Source organism: Rattus norvegicus, chromosome 1 (assembly GCF_036323735.1).
Source record: "Rattus norvegicus strain BN/NHsdMcwi chromosome 1, GRCr8, whole genome shotgun sequence".
Classification (NCBI taxonomy): Eukaryota; Metazoa; Chordata; class Mammalia; order Rodentia; family Muridae; genus Rattus; species Rattus norvegicus.
This window is the reverse complement of record NC_086019.1, coordinates 194,209,543-194,226,460: the sequence shown is the minus strand read 5'-3', so window position 1 is coordinate 194,226,460 and position 16,918 is coordinate 194,209,543. Positions and strand designations below refer to the sequence as shown.

The 16,918-nt window shown below is 45.8% G+C and overlaps 1 protein-coding gene across 25 annotated transcripts in view; it reads left to right on the top strand.

Moving 5' to 3' along the window:
- The window catches only part of Fgfr2 (fibroblast growth factor receptor 2), a 105,212-nt gene that overhangs the window by 54,454 nt on the left and 33,840 nt on the right, over window positions 1–16,918 (top strand). For 9 of the 25 annotated variants that reach the window (XM_063281100.1, XM_063281092.1, XM_063281072.1 and 6 more), the window contains 3 exons: window positions 11,365–11,555; window positions 12,634–12,781; window positions 16,117–16,320. In XM_063281100.1, coding sequence (XP_063137170.1) covers window positions 11,365–11,555; window positions 12,634–12,781; window positions 16,117–16,320 — 543 coding nt within the window. Of the gene's footprint in view, window positions 1–11,364; window positions 11,556–12,633; window positions 12,782–13,980; window positions 14,126–16,116; window positions 16,321–16,918 lie in introns of all 25 variants that reach the window. The other 16 variants (XM_006230393.5, XM_063281099.1, XM_006230390.5 and 13 more) reach the window with 5 other exon arrangements.

Below are 16,918 nucleotides of genomic sequence, written 5' to 3'. Positions count from 1 at the left end.
GTGTTAGCTCTGGACTTAGGAAACCTAGCCAGAGGGAGGTAGAAAGCCCCTGTACTGTGGACGAGCTGAAGATTCAGGTTGTGTGCAGTTATAGGTCACAGTGAGAGCCTCTGCGAATGGACACAGAATCCCAGCCCCAGAGGAACAGCAGGCAAGAAACACATCCCCATGGATCTGTGGCCAGGTCTACCTTCCAAAGGCCCACTCTTAGGGACTTACTTTTGACAGCCAGACCTCACCCCCTAAAAGCCCTCTCCAGCCCTCACAATAGTGCCATCAGCTGAGATTCAAGCACTCAAAACTCGAGCCTGTGGGGGCCATTCCCGATTCAAACCGTGACGGGTTTGACCTGCTTTGTTTGTAGCACCTAGCCAGGAAAGAGTTGCTATGAGAACAGGGCTCTAAATCACAGCACGGGGTGATCATCGCACTTATTAGGCAATCCTGTACTTTTTCACCTGTTTCCAGGCCGAGGCCCACACTCAGCCTAGTCCTCATTACAGGGGTGCTGAGGCTTAGTACTTTTTTGATGGGGATTTCAAAACTCTCTGGGGTCAAAGCCGGTTAATGAGATTTCATTGCTCCAGAGTGGCTCCACATTCCTGCCTTACCACAGGGCTTCCAAGGGCAAAGACTGGTTGGCGGTCAGCTGCTTCGCAGGGGCTGCCTGGCAAATGCGTGCTTTTCTGGAAGAAGTTAGCCTTTGCGGATGGTGGCTTGTAGGCACCACTCTGGTAGGGATCTATTAGTGCTTGGTTGATAGTCTCATTTTGCTCTGTTCCTGAGGACTTTCAGAAGCCCTTTGACCTACAGTTGAGGAATGAAGGTTATTGATTCCCTTTAGTTCTGGCAAAAGTCCTGGTAAAGGTAACCAATGAAGAGGGCTAATATTTGGTTGGCTGTCGGATCTTTGGCATGGAGTATGTGGTAGGAGCTGGGAGGATGTAGAAGTGTTGCGGTCAGGTTAATGTCCTACAGTTCTGTGTGAAGACGATCTCTTCCTGGGACTCTGCATAGAGAGTGCAGGTGGGAGCAGGGAGATAGAAAGCTACTTCAGCGAACAGCCCGGGAGCAAGCTTAGCCTGAGGATGTGTTCATGGAGAGCAGCAACAGTGGGCGGTAACAGGTCCCTGGGGTTGAACATCGCTAACCTGTAAATCCAGCCTCCAAAACTTCTTAATTCTCTAATTTATTGTATTGTCAGTCAAGGATTGTCATGTTATAAATTCCAGATTTTAGAGAATTTAGGACTTCGGGATTTTAGAATTACAGATGTTCAACCAGTAAAGCAGATGCATGATAGCCTGGCATCCAAGAGATGCCCTAACTTGAAGCACTTCTGGCCTCAAGCATTTTCAATAAAACACATTACCCTTTTACACGGAAAGTAGTTCATGAGTAATTTATATTTGAGTTCGGGTTATCTTAACATATTTCAAATTCCGAAACAGAAAACCTATGGAGTTTTTAAGTACATGTCTATATACAGCTTAACCAGCACCTGCCTGCCCTTGTGAACCAAAGGGCCATGTTATTGAGTCTTATGCCTGCTCTTATTAAGGAGTATGGCGGTGGCACCATCTTCTTCCACTCGTGAGTGCTGCATGTAAGTTGTGCTCATGAATTCCCTTTCCCTTAGAACACCCGGCTGTTGTTATTGAGTTCATCATCTTCCTGTTTGGCTTTTATGCCCACAGACAAGGAGAAGGGAGCGTGTGGCTAGGATGTGCTGCTAACATAGGAGATTTGATTTGGAAGGGTGTGCTTTTTACTGGTGTAGGTTTTACATAGCAGGTCCAGAGCAGGAGGCTATGGGAGGAGGTGACCAAGGACATTGGTGTTGTCATGGGGATGGCGTTCTGTTCTTCTGTGAAGAAGGAGGAGGCAGTGAGGAAGTCCCTGTCCTGATTTGAAGGTAGAGGTTAGAACATTGACCGTGTTGTATTGAGGATGAACCCTCTGTCTTGTCTGTGCAGTGTTGATGATCCTGAGCCTTTCTACTACTTGAGTGCATTGTGAGCTACAAGTAGTCTTGAGCAGCCCCGTTTTGGTCCTGGGAAAACAAACAGTTGATCCTTTAGCTTCTTGTGTTGTCTGTACCTGAGGGAGACGTTTCTTGTTTGCTCAGATGTGCTGAGAGCCTTTCCTTCTGCTTGATCCACCCCAGGAGCAAACCAAGGCATCTGAGGGATTAGCATGAAGCTTTCTGGACTTCCTCTGAGGAAAGCTTTTTAAATGGTGAGAGTTGACATGGAAGCCAAGTTGTCCTTGTGTCTACACATACCGGTCTATTTCAGTTCATCCCTGTGGCCCATTCGCTGCTGACAGAGCCGTGGTATGCCATCATATTTAGGCAGTGCATACCCTGTTTTCCATTACAACAGGACTGTGACAGGCTCTGTACACATCTATTTATTGGGCACCTGTGTGAATACTTTTCTAGGACATATTTCTAAAAATAGGCCTAGCTTGATCCTTTCAGATAGGTATTTGCATAGCATTCGAAACCCAGGACCATAGCATTTTGGCTTCCGGGGTTTTCCAGTGATTCCCTTTTGTTTCTTTGCAAATCACATGAGAGAAAAGATAGTCGAATTGGGAGTTCAGCCTTTCTGACAAGAGGATGTATTTAATGCCTGAGCAATTTAAAAAGAACAAAACCCTACCCAGCACACTTTCCCTGTGAGGGCAGCCCAGCACTGCACACACCAGCTCAAATCACACATTCCTGAATTGTGCTGCTCCTCCTGGGCTAGTGGGGTGCAGGGCTTTATGGTGTCCTGCCCAGTGGGGTGGATCTCAGCTGTGTTTACCTCTGCTCCTCAGGAGGGAGCCTGTGGACATCTGACGTCTGAACTGACATCAGCATCCACACCGAAGGCCAGTGTAGCAGGGACCTTGTGTAGACTCGGTACTGAAAGAACAACTGTCATTAGTAAACCGAACAAGGGAGTAGACTTCAGGTTGGACCCTAGGAATACCATTGATCAATGATATTGTCACAGTTCCTGTGTCTCCTTTTAAAAAAAGCTGTGCCTGGGCCGGAGATGTATGAAGCTCAGGTGTAGAGTGCTTGCCTCACGTGCACGAAGCCCCAGGTTTCCTTCCCAGTGGGTGTGCTAGTGTACATCTGTAATCCCAGGAGGAGGCAGAAGGATCAGCAATCTAAGGGCATGGTTACCAATATGGCCAGTCTGAAGCCAGCCTGGGCTACATTGTATAGCATAAAACTGGCCATTTTCAACTGTTTTCGAAGGTCTCATTTACTGATATTTAACACGCTCAAAACATCGTCCTTGTCTGTCTCATGAATCTTGTGTACCTCCCTAGAGCCAAGTCCCCTGTAAAGAAAAAGGCAGAGGCCCTTTTGAATCAAAACATGACGTCAGAGTTGACAGTGCTTTCATACCCCTGAAGCCACAGAGCTCAAGGGTGTCTTAAACGTTTGGGGTATAAATGACACCAAGCTCATCTCCTGTAATTTGCCTAAGAAGATCTAAATTGACATCCCAGCAGGTAGAAGGCGCTCAATTCCAGATCAGTCATCCTCTGTGATGTTCATTAGGGTACTTTGCTTCTACATGTTTGGGTTTTCCCAGGCCTGAGCCCAGCCAGCCCTTCGCTCTGCCTGTCTGCACCAGTGGGCAAGCACAAAGAAATTAGTGCTGTTTTGCTTCTAACATTTTGCCTGGTGCACCCTTCATAAGTCATTTTGGGACTTTAGCACTGAGGGGGAGATGATCATCTCTTCCTAAACAATCTGTTCCTCAGACTCTGAAAAGATGTGGGAGAGGGTGGTGTTGGTTGGAGGCAGCCAGAGGCCCAGCCTGAGTCTATAAGACTTTTCATAGGCAGATGTTTCAACAGGAGGAGTGGCTACCTGCTGGAACGGGAGTGAAGATCAGAAGAGGGGAAGACAGTAAGCCAGGCACTGCTCAGTGTTTAAGAGTGCATACTCTTGACGGGGTAGAGAGATGGCTCAGCAGTTAAGATCACTGGCTACTTTTCCAAATGTCCTGAGTTCAATTCCCAGCAACCACATGGTGGCTCACAACCATCTGTAATGAGATCCGATGCTCTCTTCTGGTGTGTCTGAAGACAGCTACAGTGTACTCATATAAACAAAAATAAATACATAAAGAGTGCATACTCTTCTTGCGGAGGACCCCAGGGTGGTTCCTAGCACCCATATCAGGTGGCTCATGACTGCCTGGAAGTCCAGCTCTGAGCTCTTAAGTGGATAACTCTGCACCTCCCCAAGACACACACACACACACACACACACACACACACACACACACACACATTACTAAGAATAACAAAAATAAGTCTTGGGGTTGGGGATTTAGCTCAGTGGTAGAGCACTTGCCTAGCAAGCGCAAGGCCCTGGGTTCGGTCCCCAGCTCCGAAAAAATGTCTTTAAAAAAAAAGTAATTCAGAAGTAGGGAGAGCTTCAGAAGAGGTTGAGCAGAGGCTGGGGAGACAACCTGATGGATGTAGAGCTTATTGCGTAAACATGAGGACATGAGCTCAGATCCCCAGAGCCCAGAGCCTGGGGAGGCAGAGACTGAAGAACCTCTTGGTTTTGTTGACCAGCTAACTGAGTCAGTTGATGAGCTCCCCAATCTGTGAGACCTCAAAACTAAAGGGGAGAGGGTGGTGAGGTGGTTCAGTGGTTACAGTACTTGCCATGCTATCCTGAATACCTGCGTTCGATCCTTGGGATCCATGTAATATGGAAGGCAAGAACCAATTCGACACGGTGCCATGGCAAGTGTGCACTCCTCACATCCATCGTACATACAGTGATAAATAAAATAAAGCGAAGGGAGAGAGCAGCCAAGGGAGACGCACCTAGTATCGGCCTCCACACGGAGGTGTGCACCTGTACATATGGGCGTGTGTGCACACAAAAGAAGGAGAAGATGGAGAAGAAAGGAAAAAGCCATAAAGAACCCCGGGTCTAGTGATACACGCCTAAACCCCCAACACTGGAGAAGCCAAGGTAGGAGGATCATGAGTTCAAGCCCAACTCGGGCCATAGAGCAAGACCCTGCATTTCAAAAGTAAATAACTCAGGGGGCAGAGACAGATGGATCTCTGAGTTCAAGGCCAGCCTAGTCTACACAATATGTTCCTGAGCTACGGGTGTGGGGGTTGTGGGGGTGAAGGATGGAGGGGGAGAGAGAGACAGAGACAGAGGGAGGGGTAGACAGACCGACTACACACGAATATCCTTGTTCTGGGCACCAGCGCCCATCTGAAAGTGTAGTGCTCCCTTGACCCCTGCACCACCTCCTCTACTGACCATTTTTAGTTCTAGCCATCTTTTGTGCTGATATCTAGAGGTGGGAAAACAAAACAAAATTCAGAATCCAACTGGCTTGAGCAGGGCTGGTCTGAATATGTCTGCAGAGGCCTGACAGGGTGGTGAACTCTGCTAATTGTAATGAGCACGAAGCCTTTGGCAGGTTATTGGGCCCTGAACATCAGTGCTTTGATGGCTGCCTCTCCATTAATAATAGCCATGCCTCACCAACTGGTTTAGTGTGGTCTTGTTGAGAGAAAAGTCAGGCTGGCTTCCGAAAAGTAAAAGACTTCTCTCTTGTTTTTACTTGTCTTGCAAATCTCAGAATGTTCTTTCTCTATTCAGCCCTTTGCAGTTACTAAGAAACTGCCATTTTGGAGAAGGGCAATTACAATTTGACTGAGGCATGCTGGAAACCAGGGGCCCTTGGCTTGATTAATTTAGAGATGTGATTTAAGAGCCCGGCCCTCTGATCCCTGAGATACCTGTTTACCGGCATCTGTAGACCGGAGGCCTCTGCTTGTCACAGCAGAAGTTGTAGGTCTATCTTATGCAAACATGTCATTAAGTCCAGAGAAGTCCTGACATGCTATAAAGTTCCAATGGTCAATTAACAAAGACTTATTCTCCGTCACTCAGGTATTTCCCCTCCCCTGCCCCCCAGCTCTATAATAACCTTGGAATGAAGCAGGCTGCTGTCCCCCTCCCCTCTTTGGCTGGATCTTGGCTCCCAGCTACAAAGGTTTGAGAGTTAATGTTTCTATGTAGTCTCTCAGCAGCTGGGCTTTCTGCTGTGGTGAAGTAGACACTTCAAGCAAGGGGGCCAGAGAGAGAGAGAGAGAGAGAGAGAGTGTGACAGGCGGGAGGGCATGTATTTTTTTTTTTAAAGCACTCCAAGCTGTATTTACTAAGCATTTATTCAAAGGAACCTCATTCCAGAGCTGCAGCCAACTGTCCCATCGGCCACAGCCCCACCCTTTGGACTGTGTTTCCACTGTGTCTTAATTTGAAATTCACAGAGGGGCCTCAAAAAGGCTATTTCAAAGCCCCTCCCCCTTTCTTCCCCACCTTTTGGGTCCGAGGATCTGCCGCCTGCAAGTCCAAATTGTAACTGTTTTCAAATTGCAGTACAGAGGTAGAGGTAGGCTGTCCGTGGGCCTAGCCCCCTTCCTCGTATTTATTTCACTCACTCCCCTGGAAAAAGAAAAAATGTGTTTTCTATAATATCTGGGAGTTCAACATGCTTTAAGAGAAGCTTGCCTCTCTGTAAATCCTGCTTGCTGGAGGAGATGTGATTTTTGTTGTCACGTAGAAGAGCTGAGCCAGCAATGGGCTTCAGTCTCTCGTCCAGAAATAATTCACAGGCCTAATCCCTTTACTTCAGTGTACTGTGAGAAGCTGCAAACCTGTGGGCTTTGATTTGCCTGGGGCTAGATGAGGTTCAGGGGAGCCTTTTGGAGGACTGTCATTCTGGAGCCTCACCCTCTTCTCCTGTGCCCACTGGGAAGGCTGCAGGGGGCACCTGTACCAGGCCTCCTCACCAGCATCTGATTTGTTTGCACTCCAGCCTCCCAGAAACTTTCCACACACTTCCACCAACTTCCTGGTGGCTGCTTTCTGTGTCCCCTGCCCCCTGCCCCTGTGACAAACCTCACTATGTGGCCCGCGTTGACCTTGGGTTCTGAGTACTTTGCTCACGAGCATGCACCCCCAGCCCCGCCAGGCCAATAGCTGTTGTTCAGGATCTGTTGACACCAGGTCGATGGCCAAGGAGGACAAGATGGCAGATGCTGGCATCCTGGGGCCTTTTCCAAGTTGTTTCAGGCCTCATTCTTCGACTTGTTTAAGGGCAGAGACTAAGGTTGCAAAGGAAATCAAAGCCTGATGTGGAGAAATGAAACATGAGGCCTACTGACTTTTTAAAAACATTTTAAATAACGTTCTCTGAGGTTTCATTTTATACTGAGCGCAGCTGTAAGAAGTTTTGGAAGACGGTGTAAGGTTTCTATTACACAGCAACCGTACTTGCAGGGTTTTTTTCTGCCCAAAGTGAGAAAGAGCCGAGAGGGGAGAGTGGGTAGTTTGGAGGTTATTTTGTATAAGGTGAGAAAATTTGAAAAGATGAATTCAAGACTTCGAGCTCTAACGTTCAGTGTGCCGTAATTTGCAAATGCAATAACACTGAACCATTGCAAAGGTCTCCTTTTTCCCTTTGGGTGAAAATAGTCCGGATAGCTTGGAATAACTTAATAACCGGAGCTCGGCAGCCCTTTGACCACAAGGAAAACAAGACTGTGAGCTCTGGACCAGGCCCTGCCAGTGTTACCCCAGCGACCGATTCCCTGCCCAAGGCTGGTGTGGGAGATGCCGAGTTCTGAAAGCACTCCTTGTTCGCGGGCAGCGTTATTTGGTATTAACGTGTGTAGCGTTTGCATGTGAGATGGTTTATTAGAAACAAGTATGGCTAATAAAAAAGGGCTTGCAATGAAATTCCGTAGATCTGGCTTGGAGCCTTAGAGATTTTGTATACTTATGTTTCCAAGGAAAGTTACACTGTCTATGCACACACATACATACACACACACACACACACACACACACACACACACACACATCCACACGCATTCACACACATGCATAAGAGCATGTTTGTGAGTGCAAAATTGGAAAAACCAAGGCAGGGAATGAACTGATAACTAAAATTCCTTCCCTGGGGCTAGAGAGAGAGCTTGGTGGCTAAAAGAGTGTACAGCTCTTGCAAGGGTCCCACGTTCAGTTCCTAGAACTCATGATAGGTACTTGGAACTGTATCTAACTCCGTTTTCAGGGGATGTAGTACCCTCCTGTGGCTTTCAAGTTTCCTGTATTCACATGTACACGTACCAACAGAAGTGCAAATGTACATACACAAACATCCACATGTGTACCATGTGCACAGGCCCCTGTGTGTGTGTGTGTGCGTGCACGAGCACACACACACGCGAGCATGCGTGTAGGCTAGAAGCAGAGGTTCTTAGTCACCCTCAACTTTTTTATTTCATTGAACCTGGAACTCACAGACTTGTCTAGGCTGACCTGTGAGCTTCAACAATCTTCCTCCTTCACCCCTCTAGTTTAGGTTTCAGGCATGTGCTTTTTAAATACATTGTCTAGAGGATTGAACTCAAGACGGCGAGCTTCTGCAGAAGGTGCTAGATTGACAGAGCCATCTGTTTGGCCCCACAGCTCCTTTTATGGGAAGGAAATGACCTTAATATTTGACAGGTAGAAATGAGTATACCTGTGAGTTTGGCTGGCAGTCGCCAGCTCAGAGGTCAGCTTCTATCCTGCTGGTAGATTTCCTGGTACATATGCTTGGAAGAGATGAGGAAACATGGATATGGGGACTTAATTCTATCTTTCCCATTGTAAAGGACCCAGTGGGGATTAAAGCAAACCTTGGCCATTTTCACCCAAGTGCCTCTGGTCCATTCCAGAAGCAGCACATCGTCCCACAGAATAGGGGGTTTCCTGTGATGTATGGAGAAATGAAACTTTGAGATTTTTTTTCCAGTCACAAAAATGGCCAGTCCAACTTCTCTGTTCTACATGGGTGATAAAGGAGGAGATGAATGACTCTTTTGGGGGGGTTCTGAAATTTTTATTTCATTGCACGGCAATGTAGGTGTCTATGTAATGATGGAAGATTCCAGAATGAAATGTGCTCCAACTTTTTCTCTGTTTTTAAAAAGTTTCTTAAGGGCCAGCAACGATCTGATGGAGTAGAGTCAATCTGTATACAGTCTGGCTCTGGTTCAGCCAATTCCACAGGATGATATTTTAATCGGAAAGGCTCCAATACAGAAAGGCTTAGAGGTCTTTCATTCTAATTTACTCCTTCCAGCCCAGTGCCCAGGAATCTCAAACATAGGGCCATCCTTGATATAGTGGGCTGGTTTGGTGGCTCTAGTGGCTCCAGTATAGGGTTCTTTTTATTTCTCTTAGCTATTTTTTGCCATTTTTTTTGAGACAGAGTCTTACTATGTTAGCCTTACATAGTTAGAATTCACTGTGTAGACCAGGCTGGCCTTGAACTCATAGAGATCCACTTGGCTCTGAGATGAAAGATGTGCGGCATCATGCTCTGCTCTGCCTGAATTGTGTTTGTAAAGCTAGGACACTGGAACTCCCTGTTGGAGAAAGAAGGAAAGAGAAGAGTTTGAGTGTATAAGCATATATGTGGGAATGGGATGGTAACCAGGGTGCATGTGACTAGTGATGGAGCCGCTGTGAAGAAGATTCCAGTAACTTTGTAATTACAGGGTTTTTGTATTTGAGATTAAACAGCAGCCCACTCCATTTGTTAATTCTTTCTTGCTCTCAGTCTTCCATTCATTTGTTCAGCATTCATTTTACTGTTGTAAGAGCAGTAACATGTGATGTCTTCTCAGTGTAACTTTAATTGTATAGAACCTTATCTTCCATCATAGGTAGACCAGATCTCTAGAATGTATTCATCTTATGTGACTGAAAGTTTATATTCTGTGATTAGCCACTCCTTTCTCCTCTTCTCCATTCCTGGCCACCACAATTCTATTCTTTTGATATATGAATTTGAGAGTTTTAGATCCCTTTTTATAAGTAGGATCACACAGTATTTGTCCCGTGACTGACATAGTTTTCCTAGCGTAATGTCCTCCGGGTCCATGCCCGCTGTCCATTGGCATCAAATTGCACGCTTTTCTTCTTTTTAAAGCTGGTTAGTTTTTCCGTTGTATATAACCAGTGTTTTTATTTTACCCATTCTTCTGTGGATGGGCATTGAGGGTGTCAATGAAATTAAAACCTTGGTTGTTGTAAAGAGCCCTGTGATGGCTATGTCTCAGATCTTCACTGAAGTGAGAGTTACTGGATCAGATGAACTGCTTTTGCTTTGTTTTTTAACTCCGGCTTCCTGAACTAACCCTAACAATTGTATTCTCACCAGCAGTGGTAGAGGGGATCACTTTCTGGGCCCTCAATTGTAGTTGCCTTATTATATTTTTAATGATAGCTTTGATTTGCATTTTCCTAATGATTACTGATGCTAAGCATATTTTCAGCTGCTTGTTAGCCATTTGTACGGCTTTGGAGAAACTCCTTAGTCCACTTTTAATTGGGCATTAACTAGTTCTTTAGCGACAGTGTGTGTAGGTGCAAGCAGACCTTGACCTGGTCCTTCTATGGGTTTCTGCCGAGAACACCTCTCATTTGGAACAGAACCTTCTGGTATAAGACAAGGAAAAATGTGCTTTGTTGAGAATCTTCTCAGTGAAGCTAGAAAGGAATGGTCAAGCATCCCTCCTGTGGTGCCTCCTCTAACACTCTGAAACTTAGGCAGGAAACAGGCGTCTGTCCCTGTGTTTCTTTAGTGCCATATCAGAATATGCTAAGGAATATCTGCTTCTAAACATCTGGTGCCTGGTGCAGAGTGGGGCTCGGTACTTGTCGAATGGATGAATGAATAAAGAAGGAACCACTGAATGGAGTCTGTGTCATGATAAAAAGAGGGATCCAGTAGATTTGGTTTTACCTCACTTGGTTTCCAATTTGCTTTTTAAAACAGGAGATACAGGACTTCCCAGAGCATCTTAGCAACTGGCTGGGAGAGAGAACCTCTCTTGATAGTCAGCATGACCTTAAGAGTTAGCTATGTTACTTCCTGTGTTCTCTACCTCATGTTTAAAGTGAATCAGGGCATCACCTCAAGCCAAATAAGTGAAAAGCGGCCTTCTACCCGCTCCATCTGTCTCTCAGGTTGCCGAAGTAAAGAATTTCCCCTTGTTCATTAGGTAGTCCATAACTCACAGTGCAATGCATTCTTTTTCTGATTCTCTGAATGAGTTATCCTTTACAAGGGTTGTGCTTCAGTGATCCACTTTGAAGTTGTTTGTGTTGTGCATGGGGCCCGTGTTATTCTAATGGAGTCAGCCAGCAGACTGAGGCCATTTTGGCTTGAGTTCCCTCCGACAGCCTTCAGGACAACACAACTTATTTATTGTTCTCTCTCTCCCTGTCTCATCGCCTCTCTCCATCAGAGCGATCACCACACCGGCCCATCCTCCAAGCTGGACTGCCTGCAAATGCCTCCACGGTGGTCGGAGGGGACGTAGAATTTGTCTGCAAGGTTTATAGTGATGCCCAGCCCCATATCCAGTGGATCAAACATGTGGAAAAGAACGGCAGTAAATATGGACCTGATGGGCTGCCCTACCTCAAGGTCCTGAAGGTGAGAACTTTCTGAAGCCCAAGGGGCCAGCAGTGAGGGCCCCCTTGGAGATCTGGCTAGGGTCTTTGATTTCCTGTTGGCTTTCAGAGATGGTTCTCTTTATGGACTGGCCAGTAGAGTATGTTAAAGAATGAGTAGCCATTAGAACTGTTAATAACATTCTGGAGGGGGTTGTGAAGTAGGGTGGGGCTGCTATACTTGGAACCAGAGAATTCTGCTGTTTATTAGCCCTGAGGAGATGCTAAAGCTGGGGTGAGGTATTGCTTACAAGGCGATGTAGAGAGTAGACGGATTGAGTAGATGGAAATAACTGGAAAGCTCTAGACAGTTCTACTAATGTTTTCCTGACGTTGTTTTATGATACTCAATGCTATGTTGATATATAACATTTGAATCAAATTGTAGTAGTTAGAAACAATTCAACTTTCTTTTTCAAAAACATTCCCTCTCACCTTTTATGATTTTTGTGTGGTCTAGAGAGTAAATGGTGTGTGTGTGTGTGTGTGTGTGTGTGTGTGTGTGTGTGTGTGTATTTTCACATCTATAAAACAATGAACGATGAGAATTTCCTTTCCTTTGTATTAAAAGAAATACTTTTTTTTCATGTACCCATTGTTTTGTGGCTTTAGCCTCTTCAGTTTTGGGGCCTGGTCACCTCTTCAGTGCACTGAGCTAAGTCTGTATTGTCAATTCTAAGCCACTGTCTATCTACCATGCTCCTAAGGGGCATAACAGACAGCCAGTCTTCCTATTCAACTATAGGCACAACAGGTGGCTAATGAAGAACACTCAACCTATAGTCTTCTCTCTAGCCAGCAATACCCAGGATCCAAAGTGCTGGAGAAAGACGGCCAGGCTGGAGAGCTGCTCACCCATCCCACCAACTGGTCACCTCATCCGCCCTCCTGTGATCACTACCGTTCTCCACCACTTGACTCATTGTGATCTCCTCCCTCCCACAGCTCTTTAGGTGTAATTCATGGAGATTGTTTTCTTGTGGTGTGTTGGTGGTGGGACCATAGGCAGCACCGAGTCCTTCCTGGTTGGCCGTTATATTGTTTTCCTATGTCTGTTCTAGCACTCGGGGATAAATAGCTCCAATGCAGAAGTGCTGGCTCTGTTCAATGTGACGGAGATGGATGCTGGGGAATATATATGTAAGGTCTCCAATTATATAGGGCAGGCCAACCAGTCTGCCTGGCTCACTGTCCTGCCCAAACAGCAAGGTAACAACGTTTTTGTGTTTGTGTTTTTTATTTTTTATTTTTATTTTTTTTTTTAAGAAAACTGAATATAGGAGTTAAAAAAGACTCGGTGCTTTGGGAGGCAGCAGGCAGCTTCTAGAATAACTCTTGTGGTCTTGGTATATTTATAATGATCTTTCTTTGGTGGTGCAGCTGGCGTCATGCCAGTGGCCATGGAAAAATGCCCACAATGTTCAAAGTGCTTGAAGATTATCTTCCACCCCCACCCTGTTTTCAAGCCCTTCTTTCTGGTCTGTCTTGTTTGGACTGCACACTTCCCGTGATCACTGTGTCTGAGTGCACGTGGGCCTTGCGTTTGCATGCCCGTCGAGTCTGCACTCTCTGATTATTAAGCCAGACTTGGTTGCCTTTTATGCTAGTGACATAGAGAAATGCTAGCATGATAGGATTCACCTAACGAAAGTTTTGTTCTTTGGTTCGATTCCACACCGGATCCTTTCCAAAACTGGAGAATGGTTATCTTCTAGTGCGTATGACACTGGAGGATAGTGAAGGCAGATGGTGGAGTTTTCAGTTATCATTCTTCACACGCAGACATATTCATATTAGAAAAGGAAACAAACCATAAATCCAGTTTTTTCTGTTACCAGTATTACACTTTCTGCCATGTTCTTTCAATGATCATATAAAGCAAGATGATTTTCGGCCTGAATGAAATTAACCAGAATCCAGTCACCAAGATAACGTCCCACCCTGGTTCCCATGGAGCCTGAGGGATGTGTGGGATGTCCACCTGATCTGCCGTGCTTTATTCCATCACACAGAAAATAGAAGAGCCTCCCCTTTTCTCACAATTGGAGTCTGCATCCAACAGGACCAGAACCCAGATTAGCCCTCAGGGTATTATACTTTTTGGAAACCCACTCCCAAATCCATATGCAAACAAATTCAAAGAGAACGGACTCTGTGGGCTGATTTTTCCATGTGTTCAATCGCATGCATGTCTAGGTGGTGACGCCGGTGTGGTGATGGGCCTGCAGAGGTGAGCTGGCCGGTGTCTCTCAGTGTCTCTTGGTTGTGGGCTTTGTGGACGGGCTGCAGTTGGAATCTCCTGATGGCCAGCACCCCCTGGACCTGCTGGGACAAGGCCTCTTGGTTCCAAGGCCCCCTCCACAATCATTCCTATGTCTAGCCTTTTTCTTGCTTCGTTTGTTTTCTAGGCCGCCGGTGTTAACACCACGGACAAAGAAATTGAGGTTCTCTATATTCGGAATGTAACTTTTGAGGATGCTGGGGAATATACGTGCTTGGCGGGTAATTCTATCGGGATATCCTTTCACTCTGCATGGTTGACAGTTCTGCCAGGTACATACAGCTCTTTCTTTCCATGGGTTGGCCTCTGTCCTTGGTTGATTGCTATAAAATTAACACAGCTTCTGTTCTTAGAAATAGCCCCATTTATCCATTGCATAAAGATGTCCCCCAAATGTTTCGAATGATTTCCGACCCCTCCACCCCCAGAACAAGAAACGGTCTTAGAAATTCATGCACAAGGAGATCCCATACTAGAATTTATGGTCACATAAAATGTTACCTTTAAACTCAAAGGGATCTTATAATCTTAGTGAATCATTGAGATGTCGACTCAATGAGCCCATCCCCCAACCCCCTAAGAAGGAAGTCAAAATTACTTTGTGAAATTCAAAGCAATTTGTTTTCCCCATTGTAAATTCCACTTTGCTGAAAGCCCATATGTGGTTTGATGCCTCTTGGTCTGACTCGCTTACCCCTCATTTGAGTGCAGATAAATTTGTACTGGGGTGCCCAGGAAGCACCTCTGAAGGGAGGTGTGCAGAAGCGGTGTGTTACCTTGGGAATCGGGTGGCTTGCTGCATGCCTGGATAGAGCGGACTCTTGGTTTGCTTTTACTGCAGAAGCATGTGTATGCTGTCTCGGGCTCGATGTTATTTCTGCCTCATAGAGAAATAAACATCAGCAAAGCCCATTGCTGTCTAAGCCTTTAACCAACGCCTCTGTTCTAGTCCAACTCTCTTGGTCCATGCTGCTCTCTCTCTCATGCATTGCCTAGCATTTCCTTTGGAAACCTGCATAGACTGGGTTGCAGCTCATGGTACTCTCCTGCTCCTGTTATGAATGCCTTGTTTCTAGAGTACCATGCCTACTGCATGCTTGTTTTATAGCTCGTAAAAATAAATGGATCGTTTTGTTTTGTGCTATGCTGCTGAGAGTTTTGACTACCTTTGCAAATATTTGGTTTATTTTTTTTTCTGATTAAAATGTATAAGCTTGAAAGTGATAACCGTTGCATCCAATCTTCCCCTTTGGTTCTGTTATGAATCTGCTCTGTGAGTATTTATTCTTGAAACAGAGATGCCTCTCCTGTCGAGCTTGCTTGTATTGCGATGCTGCGCTCTGTAAGTGCCTACCTGGTACTTCTTAACCAATTTGCCTGACAGCGCTACCCCTTAAGGAGGTGCAACTTGAGAATAACCCTGTGTGGAAATACACTGCTTGTAGATTGGCCAACTGAGGACTAAGGAGGGACCAATATAGTTGACAGGAGAGTGTGTTAAATTAATCACATTTCTGCTCACATGCAGTACCATCATAGTTTTAAAGGTTCAGTAACAAGTTAATATAACTGGATATAAAAACATTTTAGTGGTTATTAAGTTGTATAGATATAGATATAGATATAGATAATAGATATATAGATACATATCATATATGTGACTGTCTCATGGTTGGTTGATGCATCTGTTTAACTGAATAATATTCTGGACTAAATGAAGGGACTCATCAAAACATTTTGGGCCAGCCTACTGATGAGTGTGAGCCCTGTGGAGCTGTGGCACTCTGGGGCCCTGTTGAAGCTTCCCTGGAGTCTCCTCCGTAGCAATCATTGCCCCCAGCTCCTTAGACACAGCAGTGGATGCTCTCCCTTTTAACAATTCTTTTTGGTTTATATTGAGTGGGCATCATACGAGACAATCCTCCTGTGGTGGGTGTACTGGGTGTCCTGCTCAGACCAAGGCCCTAGCAGAACGTGGCCTTGTAGTCTCCCATAGGATTTGGTATCAGCTGCTCGCTGGTGGCAGGTGCCCGTCGAGGCTAGAGAAGATGGCTGCCTGGGCTGTAGTGATAAACTGAGGCGCCCTTGGCTCTTCGTTAGCATTCAGAGAGGCCCAGGCAGGAAGCCTACGGCTGCTTTGCATCTGGGTATCTCTCTGCATTGACCTGTTGATGGGGAAGCCCTTGATGTCTTTGATACATCCCTCTGGTATCCTAACTGTGTGGCCTGCTTATCTGTCCCTCCCCTGTGATCTACAACCCAGCACCTGTGAGAGAGAAGGAGATCACAGCTTCCCCAGATTACCTGGAGATAGCTATTTACTGCATAGGGGTCTTCTTAATCGCCTGCATGGTGGTGACAGTCATCTTTTGCCGAATGAAGACCACGACCAAGAAGCCAGACTTCAGCAGCCAGCCAGCTGTGCACAAGCTGACCAAGCGCATCCCCCTGCGGAGACAGGTAACAGAAAGTAGATAAAGAGTTTGAAGAAATTTACTCCCCTCTACCACCCAGCCAGCTCTCGGATCTTTCCCCTCTGCTTTGATTCTCCCCCTAACTTCTGGGAGCTTCAGAAGTGCACGCCATTCTAACCTGACACTGTGTGGAAGTTCAGTCGGGGTTGGGACTAAAGAGCATTAAGTCACAAAGCTGCTCTGGGGTTGGTAGGTTGGATCTAGTTTTAAAGGACAATAGGGGTGGGCCAGAGGAGGCCATGCCCTCGGGGCCTGTGGGAAGTCTCTTCTTTGGGAGAATAGGTGGTTTTTGTCTGGGGTCCATTGCTTCTTTATGAGGCAAGGTGTTCAGGTGCCGTTTTTACCATTAATAGGAAAGAATGTCCAGTTTTCTTTGATTTACTGTTTTTAAGTAGAGATAAGTAGCATACAGTATGGAGGTGCACTTGAACTAATGCTTACATGAAAGTGATCTGTGATTTCTTCCAAACTGGATTCTGTCTGAATCTGTTTGGTTTTTGAAACAACATTGTATGCTTATAGTTTATGGTTACAAGTTACAGTTTACAGGTGTGGTTAGGGATTCAGGAATAGGATGATTTGTGTGTGTGT